At 39.9% G+C, this 15,140-nt stretch overlaps 1 protein-coding gene across 1 annotated transcript in view; it reads left to right on the top strand.

Moving 5' to 3' along the window:
• The window catches only part of CEP112 (centrosomal protein 112), a 1,492,843-nt gene that overhangs the window by 172,079 nt on the left and 1,305,624 nt on the right, over positions 1-15,140 (top strand). Inside the window, exon 6 of the mRNA XM_053707805.1 lies at positions 764-841. Coding sequence (XP_053563780.1) covers positions 764-841 — 78 coding nt within the window. The remainder of the gene's footprint in view (positions 1-763; positions 842-15,140) is intronic.

Here is a 15,140-nt window from a genome sequence, read left to right as displayed (position 1 = left end):
GGTCATGATCTCAAGCTGAAGGGTAGTAGATTAAGGAGTAATTTGCAGAAGAACTTATTTACAGAAAGGGTGATTGATTTATGGAATAAACTTCCACAAGAGGTGTTTATGACGAGCACTGTGGGAGACTTCAAGAATGCCTGGGATAAGCATAAAGCTATCATACAAACTATATAAGTTTATGCTTCTAGGAAATACTGGACAGCCTTGTTGGGCTTATGATTCTTATCTGCTGTCAAAATCTGTGTTTCTATGTTTCTTACTAGAATTACGCATGAAGATTTAACACAACCTGTTAAAGGATTGACTGTATGAATCTTTCTGGGATTAATTATCTTCCCAAAGTTATGTCACCACAATTGGAAACATTTTAGAACAGTATGAGGCCCTAACTATTTGTCCTTCCATTAGTTTATTTGGAGCCATCAAAACTTGGTCTTTCCTCTGTTTCTATAACATCTTAATAGAGAACGTAAACAGCTTTGAATACCCCTTTCCTTCTTTAACAACATTCAGACTGAGTTGCAAAGAACATACATTTAAACTGTCCCTCAAAACCTATCATTATAGGCCATCACATAACACATATCTATGTCCATATACATTCAATATACCGTATTTTACCTCCTCTGTCATACAGTCTCTCTTTAGGATTTTTTTTAACCTATGTGCTGTCCTTTATTCAAAATACTTTTCTGCATTATCTTTGTATTTGATACATGTATGACTTTGTGTTCATAAAAAAATCTCTCTATTTGTTTAGCGTGACCATCTAAAGAAAACCTCAACCAGTCTGGATGACAGCGACATTGAAGCTCGTTTGAACAGCTGGAATCTTGGGGTAACATAAAAACATTATTTTCTTTTTCTTTTTTAAGTTTATTTTTATTGAAAATCTTCAAAAATACGACTTAAGTCCCAGTAGTGTGGAATCAACATTACAAAACTGAACTGAATGTGATTACAATTGAAGTTGACCAAATAAAATGCATGTTGGCTATCTAAAGAAAACCTAATTCCAAAACAACCCTTTGTCGAGACACAGAACAGTAGAGAATTCCTAAGATTAAGCAAAATATTTAGCAAGCTTTTTAGAACATTGTAATCTCTTTATACAGATTCAACCAAGTTTAACAGTTTTTATCTGAAACTGACCAACTGAAAAGATAATCTACACACAGCAAATTAGGACCATCAAAAAACCAGCTGCTTGTAACCTTTAAATATTGATCTATTATCTCTACACCTCAGCTGCCAATACAGACGCATTTTGCAAGCAGTTTAATTAACTCATAAAGTATTGCCTAGAGGTAACTCCCTTTTTCTAATATTTAGCTATATAATTGCTCACAGAGGAGCATAGACATACAATAAACATATTAGGTGCAGAACCTAATACGGGAAGATGTTTATTTAATAATTCATTCCAGGGTTTTAATTTTATTTGTTTGCTTTTTGTCTTATTTTTGTTTTATTATGACAGCAGTTATTCAATAAAAGACTCTGAGGGCTCATTTCCATTGAGCCATTAAAAATGGAGCCGTAAGCTACCAAAGTAACTGACAGCTAAATGTAGTTTACGTCTGCATTTTAGTACCAGGTTTCCATTGAAATATTTTGCGCATTGCGTGAAGTTTCTGTTTTCATGTAGGTGTAAGGTAATGTTGTGCTAACTCTTCCATCCGACGTCGAATTTCTTGAAAATCAATTAGGCGCTATTGTAATCCGACCTTACACTATAACATTTTCGCTTAACGTCGGCGCTCCTTACCTGTGATCACCGCTAAAGAGGAAGCAAAAAACAAGGATACACTTATTTATAAAACATATTTTTTAACTAGAAGCAAATACTATTTTTTATTATAATTATATTTTACACTTTATTAATATATATAATATGTATTGCTGCCCTCGGCATATGTCTGGTTTGAATTTTGTAGATATGTGCTTGCCTATATATTTTTTATATATATACTGATATTTCCATAAGAACAACTATTCCTATACATGGGACAACAATAAATATTACATATTACAATTTTTTTCTGCATTGAAACACTTGCATTATTTGCAAGTTTTAACATTTCAATGGGAAATAGGTCTCAAAAAGCAATTTTTCCTCTTTTTCACCTAGTTGAGCTGAGTGTAATTTTTTTCAATGTATCAACAGCCTCTTATTATTAATTTTTCAGTAGTGTACCCACAAAGTGTATTATGTGTTATCACACAATAAATATTATGGTACCTCTATATAATTATGTTAATGTAATTTAATATATATAAAATAGTGGTTACCAACTTTGTAATGGGCAATGCATGTAATTTAATGACACATTATATAATTTGCAAATAATAATGTATATAAAAACTGAATCCTATGAATGATATTTTTACCAGATTCCTGATTGACCCAGCATTTTTGTCGACAGATAAAACCAGGTCAAAATTAATTACCTAACAAAAACATTTGTGACTATAAAAGGTAAACCAGAATTGATTAATTTGCCTGAATAAAATAGGAAAACTTCAAATATAAATGTAAAAAAACATAGAACATATTAATAAAACTGTTTCATGTGGGTTTGTTTCATCCTTCACTGAGGTTCAGTGTAAAGAGACCCTCTTAGGTTACCCCTGGTCCCTCTCTTGCCATTATCCTGACATATCTGTTTGGTCAGCTTAGCCTCCCATCTCCTCTAGACATGGTGTGGTCATTGTGCCTGCTCTTTGTGGCCCCTGTGTGGTACCCCCTTTTTGTGGATGAGTGCGTATTTTATGGAAAACTCAGCTCACTGATAAGGTAGGTTAAGATTATGGATTATGCATATTTAACCCTCATATGTGCGATTACAATGTTTTTATAAGATGTAATCATTAAAGGCTATATAATTGTCATGTGGATATTTATTATTATGAAACCACTTTGGCTTCTCAATGTTCCAAGAAAAACACAAATGTAAGTGTCCACTCTCACTTTGTGATCTCAGTCTCTGTAACCACTCCAACGTACATTTTGCAAAGGTGCAGTTTTTTCCAAAGGCTTTTAAAAAGCGAACAAATCTCATATAAAACCCTGTTACATAATGGTCTTATGTATGAGTTTTTTTTATGTGTTTAAAAAATGGAATGCTTCTAAGAAAGCAGTTTTTTCTTTTTTATGACACGGTGAGTCCACGGATCATCATCAATTACTGTTGGGAATATCACTCCTGGCCATCAGGAGGAGGCAAAGAGCACCATAGCAAAGCTGTTAAGTATCACTTCCCTTCCCACAAACCCCCGTCATTCTCTTTGCCTGCCGTACAAGGAGGAGGTGAAGTTTTCGGTGTCTGATAAGAGTTTTCTGCAATCAATATTGTATTATTTTAAAGCAGAGTAGGTTTGCTCTGATCTTTCCTGGGGTCTAGCCTTAGCCCACGTCAGTCTCTTCAGTAGGGCAGTGGTGGCTTTTTTTTAAGCAATTGGGAACTTGTGGGGTACAATCTGCACTGCGTTTTCTCATAGAGTTTTGCTGCCCTATCAGCCTGAGTAAGCATACTCGGTTCTTTCTTCTTCCACAGGTCCATGTGAGGGATAGCACCCTCTCAAACCAGATGAACTGTCCTTCTGCCGGACAGATGAATATTCAGGTAAGTGCCAAGAATATTTTTCTTTATTATGAGGAAATCTTTGGCACTTAAGCAGTTATTACTGCAGGGGGATGTTGTATCTTTGACCCTAGGAGGGTTAATTACATAGGCAGACAGCAGGTACTGTGGGGAGTGTTTTATTCCTTTGAATTTTGGTTCAGTTAGTGTCCTTAGCTCTGGCTGGGTTCCGGTTAAGGACTATGTGTGGAGTGTGCCGTTATTATTTCTTTCATGTAATTGGCAAGAGTCCATGAGCTATTGACGTATGGGTCATACAATCCTACCAGGAGGGGCAACGTTTCCCAAACCTCAAAATGCCTATAAATACACCCCTCACCACACCCACAATTCAGTTTTACAAACGTTGCTTCCCATGGAGGTGGTGAAGTAAGTTTGTGGTTGATTTTCTTCTGTGATATACGCTTCTCGGCATTTTGAAGCCCGATTCCTCTGAGTACAGTGAATGTCAGAGGGATGTGAAGGGAGTATCACCTATTGAATTCTATGGTTTTCCTCACGGGAAATCTTTTCATAGGTTCTCTGTTATCGGTCGTAGAGATTCATCTCCTACCTCCCTTTTTCAGATTGACAATTATACTCTCATATTCCATTACCTCTACTGATAACTGTTTCAGTACTGGTTTGACTACCTGCTATATGTGGATGGGTGCCTTTCGGTAAGTATGTTTTCATTACTTAAAGACACTCTCAGCTATGGTTTGGCACTTTATTTATTAATGTAAAGTTCTAAATATATGTGTTGTACTTATATTTGCAATGAGTCAGGTTTATGTATATTTCCTTTTGCAGACTATCAGTTTGATTGCGTCTGCCATGACGCAAATTGCGTAATTTCCGGATGCTGTTAGCGCCAAAAAATGTCATTTTGCATTGTGCGTCATTCTTGGCGCCAAATAATTTAATTATTTAAACCCCACTTCCTATATGCCTCTTGCCTTTCTCTATGCTCAGAGGGCTATGCTGTTTGCATTTTTTTCCCATTCTTGAAACTGCCATATAAGGAAATTGATAATTTTGCTTTATATTTTGTTTTTTCTCTTACATTTGCAAGATGTCTCAATCTGATCCTGTCTCAGAAACCACTGTTGGATTCCTGCTGCCTGATAACAGTTCTACCAAAGATAAGTGTATCGGTTGTAAATTAGTAGAGATTATATCTCCAGCTGTAGTATGTAATAGTTGTTTTAATAAACTTTCACATGCAGAGAATGTATCCATCAGTACTAGTACAATGCCTGTTGTTCCTTCAACATCTAATGTACATGATATCCCTGTGAATATAAAAGATTTTATTGCTGATGCGATTCAGAAGGCTTTGTCTGCTATTCCGCCTACCAATAAACATAAAAGGTCTTTTAAAACTTCTCATAAAGTTGATGAAATTTCAAATGACCGACAACATACTGATTTATCCTCCTCTGATGAGGATCTATCTGATTCAGAAAATCCTACCTCAGAGATTGACAATGACAAATCTACTTATCTCTTTAAGATGGAGTATATTCGTTCCTTGTTAAAAGAGGTGTTGATTACTTTGGATATTGAGGAAACTAGTCCTCTTAATATTAAAACTAGTAAACGTTTAAATTCTGTTTATAAACCTCCTGTGGTTACTCCAGAGGTTTTTCCAGTTCCTGATGCTATTTCTGATATGATTTCAAAGCAATGGAATAGGCCTGATTTGTCTAGCATTGTTCGCTTGCTTCAACATGCCAATCATTTTATATGTGATGCTATTTTTGATATCATCAAAATTGATGTTAAATCTATGTCTTTAGCTTTATTAGCTAGTAGAGCTTTGTGGCTTAAATATTGGAATGCTGACATGGTATCTAAGTCTAGATTACTATCTCTTTCTTTCCAAGGTAACAATTTATTTGGTTCTCAGTTGGATTCAATTATTTCAACTGTTACTGGGGGGAAGGGAGTTTTTTTTTACCTCAGGATAAAAGATCTAAGGGTAAATCTAAGGCTTCTAATAGTTTTCATTCTTTTCGACAGAATAAGGAACAGAAAGCCAATCCTTCCCCCAAAGAATCTGGTTCCAATTGGAAACCATCTTCAAGTTGGAATAAATCCAAGCCTTTTAAGAAACCAAAGCCAGCCCGCAAGTCTGCATGAAGGTGCGGCCCTCATTCCAGCTCAGCTGGTGGGTGGCAGATTAAAATTTTTCCAAAACATTTGGGCAGATTCTGTCCAAAATCAATGGATTCAGAGCATTGTCTCTCAAGGGTATCTAATAGGATTCAGAGTAAGACCTCCTGTGAGAAGATTTTTTTTCTCACGCTTTCCAGTGAAGGCTCAGGCCTTTCTGAAGTGTGTTTCAGATCTAGAGCTTTCAGGGGTAATTATACCAGTTCCGTTTCAGGAATAGGGTGTGGGGTTTTATTCAAATCTATTCATTGTTCCAAAGAAAGAAAATTCATTCAGGCCAGTTCTGGATATGAAAATTTTGAACCGTTTTGTGAGTGCCAACTTTCAAAATGGTGACTATAAGGACTATTCTGCCTTTTGTTCAGCAAGGTCATTATATGTCCACAATAGACTTACAGGATGCATATCTTCATATTCCGATTCATCCAGACCACTATCGGTTTCTGAAATTCTCTTTTCTAGACAAGCATTACCGATTTGTCGCTCTTCCATTTGGCCTAGCGACAGCTCCAAGAATTTTTTCAAAAGTTCTCGGTGCCCTACTCTCTGTAATCAGAGAACAGGGTATTGCGGTGTTTCCTTATTTGGACGATATCTTGGTACTAGCTCAGTCTTTACATTTTGCCTAATCTCACACATATCAACTAGTGTTGTTTCTTCAAAGACATGATTGGAGGATCAATTTACCAAAAAGTTCCTTGATTCCTCAGACAAAGTGATTTTTAGGTTTCCAGATAGATTCAGTGTCCATGACTCTGTCTCTAACAGACAAGAGACAAATAAAATTGGTTTCAGCTTGTCGGATCCTTCAGTCTCAATCGTTCCCTTCAGTGGCTATGTGCATGGAAGTTTTAGGTCTCATGACTGCAGCATCGGACGCGATCCCCTTTGCTCGTTTTCATATGAGACCTCTCCAGCTTTGTATGCTGAAGCAGTGGTGCAGGGATTATAAAAAGATATCACAATTAATATCCTTAAATCCCAATGTTCAGCTTTCTCGGACCTGGTGGTTAGACCACCACCGTATAATTCAAGGGGCCTCTTTTGTTCGTCCTGGACTGTAATCACAACACATGCAAGTCTTTCAGGTTGGGGAGCTGTCTGGGGATCTCTGACAGCACAAGGGGTTTGGAAATCTCAAGAGGCGAGATTACCAATCAATATTTTGGAACTCCGTGCTATTTTCAGGGCTCTTCAGGTTTGGCCTCTGCTGAAGAGAGAACCATTCATTTGTTTTCAGAGAGACAATGTCACAACCATGGCATAAGTCAATCATCAGGGCGGGGCTCGCAGTCCCCTAGCTATGAAAGAAGTATCTCAGATACTTGCGTGGGCGGAATTCAGCTCTTGTTTATTTTCTGCGGTACATATCCCAGGTATAGACAATTTGGAAGCGGATTATCTCAGCCTTCAGAGAGTGGTCTCTCCATCCAGATATGTTTTTTCAGATTGTTCAGATGTGGGGTCTTCCAGAAATAGATCTGATGGATTCTCATCTAAACAAGAAACTTCCCAGGTACCTATCCAGGTCCAGGGATCCTCAGGCGGAGTCGGTGGATGCGTTAGCAGTTCCTTAGTTTTACCAACCTGCTTATATCTTTCTGCCTCTAGTTCTTCTTCCAAGAATGATTTCCAAAATCATCATGGAACATTTTTTGTGTTTCTGGTAGCTCCAGCATGGTCTCACAGGTTTGGTATGCAGACCTTGTCCGGATGTCCAGTTGTCAAGCTTGGCCACTTCCTTTAAGACCAGACCTTCTGTCTCAAGGACCGTTTTTTTCCATCAGGATCTCAAATTGCTAAATTTGAAGGTATGGAAATTGAACGCTTAGTGCTTAGTCATAGAGGTTTCTCTGACTCAGTGATTGATACTATGTTACAGGCTCGTAAATCTGTTTCTAGGAAGATTTATTTTTGAGTTTGGAAGACTTATATTTTATGGTGTTCTTCTCATAAATTCTCCTGGCATTCTTTTAGAATTCCTAGAATTTTACAGTTTCTTCAGGATGGTTTGGATAAAGGTTTATCTGCAAGTTCCTTAAAGGGACAAATCTCTGCTCTTTCAGTTTTATTTTCCAGAAAGATTGCTAAGCTTCCTGATATTCACTGTTTTGTTCAGGCTTTGGTTTGTATCAAGCCTGTCATTAAATCAATCTCTCCTCTTTGGGAGTCTTAATTTGGTTTTGAAAGCTTTACAGGCTCCTCCTTTTGAGCCAATGTATTCTTTGGATATTAAACTACTTTCTTGGAAAGTGTTGTTCCTTTTGGCTATCTCTTCTGCTAGAAGAGTTTCTGAATTATCTGCTCTTTCTTGTGAGTCACCTTTTCTGATTTTTCATCAAGATAAGGCAGTTTTGCAGACTTCATTTAAATTTTTACCTAAAGTTGTGAATTCTAACATTAATAGGGAAATTGTTGTCCCCTCTTTGTGTCCTAATCCTAAGAATTCTTTGGAAAGATCCTTACATTCTCTGGATGTTGTAAGAGCTTTGAAATATTATGTCAAAGCTACTAAAGATTTTAGGAAGACTTCTAGTCTATTTGTTGTCTTTTCTGGTTCTAGGAAAGGTCAAAAAGCTTCTGCCATTTCTTTGGCATCTTGATTAAACCTTTTGATTCATAAGGCTTATTTGGAGTCGGGTCAGGCCCCGCCTCAGAGAATCACAGCTCATTCTACTAGATGAGTCTCCACTTTGTGGGCTTATAGGAATGAAGCTTCAGTTGATCAGATTTGCAAAGCAGCAACTTGGTCTTCTTTGCATACATTTACTAAATTTTACCGTTTTTATGTATTTGCCTCTTCAGAAGCAGTTTTTGGTAGAAAAGTTCTTCAGGCAGCTGTTTCAGTTTGATTCCTCTGCTTATGTTTTAAGTTTTTCTCCAACATTGGTGTGTCCGGTCCACGGCGTCATCCTTACTTGTGGGAATATTCTCTTCCCCAACAGGAAATGGCAAAGAGCACAGCAAAAGCTGCCCATATAGCCCTCCCTCTGGCTCCGCCCCCAGTCATTCTCTTTGCCGCTCTGAACAAGTAGCATCTCCACGGAGATGGTGAAGAGTATGTGGTGTAAGTTGTAGTTTTTCATTCTTCTATCAAGAGTTTGTTATTTTAAAATAGTGCCGGTTTGTACTATTTACTCTAAAACAGAAAAGGATGAAGAGTTCTGTTTAAAAGAGGAGTATGATTTTAGCAGCAGTAACTAAAATCAAGTGCTGTTCCCACGCAGGACTGTTGAGCCCAGAGAACTTCAGTTGGGGGGAACAGTTTGCAGACTTTTCTGCTCAAGGTATGACTAGTCCATTTTCTAAGAAGACTTAGTAATGCTAGAAGACTGTCATTTTCCCTCTTTGGGATCGGTAAGCCATTTTCTTAGACTCATAACAGAATGAAGGCTTATTAATGGGCTATATACTGGTTGACACTATTGTGGGCTAAATCGATTGATTTATTCGATATTTATATGTTGTTTGAAGCGTCTTACAACTTGAAAATACTTTGGTATCCAAGATCATCAAATGAGCGGAGGATCACTCCTGCCATCTATCTGCAATTCACATCCCAGGAGTAGACAACTGGGAGGCGGATTATTTGAGTCGTCAGATTTTCCATCCGGGGGAGTGGGAACTCCACCCGGAGGTCTTTGCCCAGTTAACTCAATTATGGGGCATTCCAGACATGGATCTGATGGCGTCTCGTCAGAACTTCAAGGTTCCTTGCTACAGGTCCTGATCCAGGGATCCCAAGGGGACTCTAGTGGATGCATTAGTGGCGCCTTGGTCGTTCAACCTAGCTTATGTGTTTCCACCGTTTCCTCTCCTTCCCAGGCTCGTAGCCAGGATCAAACAGGAGAAGGCCTCGGTGATTCTGATAGCTCCTGCGTGGCCACGCAGGACTTGGTTTGCAGACCTGGTGAATATGTCATCGGCTCCACCATGGAAGCTACCTTTGAGACAGGATCTTCTAGTTCAAGGTCCATTCGAACATCCAAATCTAGTTTCTCTGCAGCTGACTGCTTGGAAATTGAACGCTTGATTTTATCCAAGCGTGGGTTTTCAAATTCAGTGATAGATACTCTGGTCCAAGCCAGAAAACCTGTGACTAGAAAGATTTACCATAAAATATGGAAAAAATATATCTGGTGTGAATCCAAGGGATTCTCCTGGAGTAAAATTAAAATTCCTAAGATTCTTTCCTTTCTCCAAGAGGGTTTGGATAAAGGGTTGTCAGCGAGTTCTCTAAAAGGACAGATTTCTGCTTTATCTGTTTTATTACACAAACGCCTGGCAGCTGTGCCAGATGTCCAAGCTTTTGTACAGGCTTTGGTCAGAATCAAGCCTGTTTACAGACCCATGACTCCTCCTTGGAGTCTAAATTTAGTTCTTTCAGTTCTTCAAGGGGTTCCGTTTGAACCTTTACATTCCATAGATATCAAGTTACTATCTTGGAAAGTTCTGTTTTTGGTTGCTATTTCTTCTGCTAGAAGAGTTTCAGAATTATCTGCTTTGCAGTGTGATCCACCCTATCTGGTGTTCCATGCAGATAAGGTTGTTTTGCGTACCAAGCCTGGTTTTCTTCCAAAAGTAGTTTCCAACAAGAATATTAACCAGGAAATAGTTGTTCCTTCTCTGTGTCCGAATCCAGTTTCAAAGAAGGAACGTTTGTTACACAATTTAGATGTGGTCCGTGCTTTAAAGTTCTATTTAGACGCAACAAAGGATTTCAGACAAACTTCATCTTTGTTTGTCGTTTTACTCTGGTAAGAGGAGAGGACAAAAAGCTACTGCTACCTCTCTCTTTCTTTCTGGCTGAAAAGCATCATCCGATTGGCTTATGAGACTGCCGGACGGCAGCCTCCTGAACGAATCACAGCTCACTCTACTAGGGCTGTGGCTTCCACATGGGCCTTCAAGAACAAGGCTTCTGTTGATCAGATATGTAAGGCAGCGACTTGGTCTTCTCTGCACACTTTTGCCAAATTTTACAAATTCGATACTTATGCTTCTTCGGAGGCTATTTTTGGGAGAAATGTTTTGCAAGCCGTGGTACCTTCCGTTTAGGTAACCTGATTTGCTCCCTCCCTTCATCCGTGTCCTAAAGCTTTGGTATTGGTTCCCACAAGTAAGGATGACGCCGTGGACCGGACACACCAATGTTGGAGAAAACAGAATTCATGCTTACCTGATAAATTTCTTTCTCCAACGGTGTGTCCGGTCCACGGCCCGCCCTGGTTTTTTAATCAGGTCTGAAAAATTTCTTTCTCCTACCGTCACCACGGCACCCTATAGTTTCTCCTTTTTCTAATAAGCGTCGGTCGAATGACTGGGGGGCGGAGCCAGAGGGGGGGCTATATGGGCAGCTTTTGCTGTGCTCTTTGCCATTTCCTGTTGGGGAAGAGAATATTCCCACAAGTAAGGATGACGCCGTGGACCGGACACACCGTTGGAGAAAGAAATTTATCAGGTAAGCATAAATTCTGTTTTTTCTTTCATTTATGAGAAAAACTTATTTTTTGGTTGTGGATTTATTTTTTTAGCGGAAAATGGATGTTTTTATTTTATCCCTCCCTCTCTAGGGACTCTCTAGTGACTTTTTTGTGGAGTTCCACATCTTGGGTATTTCTATCCCATACTAGCTCATGAACTCTTGCCAATTACATGAAAGAAAACATAATTTACGTAAGAATTTATCTGATAAATTAATTTCTTTCTTATTGGTCTCCTTCTGATGCGGCAGCCAGTTTTGGCGCGCTTCTGGACTCACTTCCTGTGTGTTACGGAGCCGATATGCAGCTTAGATCGGCTCTGCTCCAGTGAAGTCTTGTACAGCTGTCTAGTTGCGGAGTTCCGGAGTGAGAACTGGATCTTATATATTTGAGACCTATACTCAGTCGGCAGGACAGGTAGGCACCTCAGCAAAGAGCTGAGGTGTAGAGGGTGCCTGGCGGTTGTAATATTATATTGCTCCACTTAAATTTTATCAATCAAATATTGTGAACAAATATAATTTAAATGGACAGTAGCAGTTTCTAGTAAAGTGAAAATAGAAGCTGTTTTTTTATTTTTTTCTCTATTTTGTAGTACTTTTTGAGCCTAAAGATGGATCAAGAGGCCTTGCAGAGTGTTACATGTAGTCTGTGTTTTGACTCCCAGGTGGAACCACCAGTACCTTTTTGTTCTTCATTTATTGAGAGAACTTTGTGTTACAGGGATAGACTTTTTGATTCTGAGCCATCATTAGCTAAGGCAGATGCTGTTCGGGTGTCTCCTGTATCAGATATACCGCAACTTTCTCAAGTGCTCCAATCTTTGTTGTCCACACATGCAGTGCTCTGCGTTTCCTCTCATGCTCCGATTGGAGTTTCTTTGCAAGATATTGCTGCCCAGGTATCCTCTGCGGTGTCTGAGACGCTGTCTGCTTTTCACATGCTGCAGGGGCAGCGCAAAAAGACATTTAAAGAGTTAGTGAGTACGGTTTTTAATCCAGCTGTGGATATTCATGGTGCTTCCTCTCAGAAGTCTGAGGAGGAAGACACTTCGGTAGCATCTGAGGGTGAAATTTCAGACTCAGACAGTATAATTCCTTCTTCTGATGCTGAAGTTGTATCCGTCAGATTTAAGCTGGAACACCTCCGTCTGTTACTTAAGGAGGTTTTGGCTACCTTGGATGACTTCGATACAACTGTCGTAGATATCACAAAGAAAAAGAGCAAGCAATCCCAGTATCCATATATATGTAAAAACAGCCTTTATTTCTTCACATTAAAAGATGACATGGTACACACAGTAAGAGTATCAGGTTTTACGCGTTTCGGCTGGGTGCCGTACTCATAAACCTTTACCTTTTTAACAACTGTCGTAGTCAACCCTAAGAAGTCTAGTAAACTGAACAAGTACTTTGATGTTCCCTCTGTGGTGGAGGTATTCCCTGTACTAGACCGGGATACAGAGATTATTGCACAGGAGTGGGGGAGGCCTGGAATTCCTTTTTCTCCATCTCCAATTTTCAAGAAAATGTTTCCAATAGCTGACTCCATTAAGGAGTCGTGGCAGACGGTTCCTAAGGTGGAAAGGGCGATCTGCACTTTGGCTAAGAGGACCACTATTCCCATAGAGGATAGTTGTTCTTTTAAAGATCCAATGGATAAGAAGTTGGAGGCATTGCTAAAGAAAATGTATGTTCAGCAAGGTCTCCAATGGCAACCTGGGGTGTGTATTCCCACTGTCACCAGTGCGGCAGCCTACTGGTTTTATGCCTTGTCTGATTCTATTCAGACAGATACTCCTCTTGAGGAGATCCAGGACAGGATTAAGGCTCTTAAGTTAGCCAATTCCTTTATCACGGATGCTTCCTTAGAAGTCATTAAGTTGGGAGCAAAATTTCTGTCAGGATAGGTTAAGTCCAGAGTTAGACCCAAATGCTAGAATGAAGTTAGAATAACACTCTAGCACTGTGAGTATATTCCAGGACCTGACCCTGCGACAGCTGCAATAATATACTCACTGAAATAAACTGGAAGATGGTACAGCAGGGTCAGGAGAAGAAACTTCGGGTAGTTAAGGGTTAACCAAAAGAGTAATCCATCAAGCAATAACCGGCAACTTGAAATCAGGCAGGAAGGGGTTAACCAGAAGGATTTGTCAAACAAGCAAAGTCCAGCAACGTGTTATCAGGCAGTTTGGGGTTAAACAGTAGAATGGTCTAGCAAGCAAAGTTCCAGCAGCGTGTAATCAGGCAGTTTGGGGTTAAACAGTAGAATGGTCTAGCAAGCAAAGTTCCAGCAGCGTGTAATCAGGCAGTTTGGGGTTAACCAGTAGAATAGTCAAACAAGCAAAGTCCAGCAACGTGTTATCAGGCAGTTTGGGGTTAAACAGTAGAATAGTCTAACAAGCAAAGTCCAGCAACGTGTTAACAAGCAGTTTGGGTTTAAACAGTGAAATGTTCAAACAAGCAAAGTCCAGATAACAGGAATCAGGCAGGTAGGGTTAAGCAGGGTAGGAGTTAAACAAGCCAGCAATTCTTAATCAAACAAGAGATTCAGAAAGTACTCACAAGCCAGGAATTAGAACAAACAGGCCCCGAGGAGAGGAGACGCCAGAATAAGAAGGCCTTCTGACGTCAGCAGAAGGGGCCGACGAGAACAGGGTTGCTAAGCAACCAAGAAAGCGCTACCGCGCTGACACAGGAAAGAAGGAAGCGATCAGCAGCTGAGCGATCGCGACAATTTCTGGTTTTGTGGTTCTAGCTCGCAGAGCCTTATGGTTGAAGTTTCATCTGAGTCCAAGCTCTTGGCAATCCCTTACAAGGGTAAGACCTTGTTTGGTCCTGGCTTGGCTGAAATAATTTCTGATATCACAGGAAGAAAGGGATCTTTTCTCCCTCAGGATAAGAAGAATAAGCAGAAAGGAAGTCAGAGTAATTTTCATTACTTTCGTAACTTTAGAGGTAAACCCTCCCCTCCTTTCTCCAAGCATGAACAATCCAAGTCTTCCTGGAAGCCTGGTTAGTCTTGGAACAGGGGGAAGCAGTCTAAGAAACCAGCAGCTGATTCCAAGTCAGCATGAAGGGTCGGCCCCCGATCCGGGAGCGGATCTAGTAGGAAGCAGACTTTCTTAATTTGCTCAAGCCTGGATACGAGATGTTCCGGATCCCTGGGTGGTGGACATCGTATCCCAGGGGTACAAAATAGAATTCAAGACCTTCCCTCCCAGAGGCAAGATCCTCCTTTTAAGATTATCTGTAGACCAGATAAAGAGAGAGGCGTTCTTAAATTGTGTTAAGGATCTTTCCGCCCTGGGAGTAATAGATTCAATTCCTCCGCAGGAGCAGGGTCTGGGATTTTACTCAAATCTGTTCATGGTTCCCAAAAAAGAGGGAACGTTCAGACCCATTTTAGACCTGAAATGTCTAAACAAGTTCATCAGAGTACCATCCTTCAATATAGAAACTATTCGTTCCATTCTTCCCCTGGTCCAAGAGCGTCAGTTCATGACAACCATAGACCTAAAGGATGTGTACCTTTATGTTCCCATTCAGAAGGATCATCACAAGTTTCTGAGATTCACCTTCTTGGGCAATCACTTTCAGTTTGTGGCTCTTCCATTTGGCCTTGCCACAGCTCCCAGAATTTTCTCAAAGGTTCTGGGGGCTCTATTGGCAGTGATCCGGTCTCGGGGCATTGCAGTGGCGCCATATCTAGACGATATTCTTGTGCAGGCGCTGTCTTTTCAACAAGCAAACTCTCATACTGAGACCTTGTTGTCTTTTCTTCGTTCCCACGGATGGAAGGTGAATCTGGGAAAAAGTTCTCTGGTTCCAGCTACAAGTGTTGTGTTCTT

This window comes from Bombina bombina, chromosome 1 (assembly GCF_027579735.1).
Source record: "Bombina bombina isolate aBomBom1 chromosome 1, aBomBom1.pri, whole genome shotgun sequence".
Lineage (NCBI taxonomy): Eukaryota > Metazoa > Chordata > Amphibia > Anura > Bombinatoridae > Bombina > Bombina bombina.
This window is presented reverse-complemented; position numbering and strand designations above follow the sequence as displayed.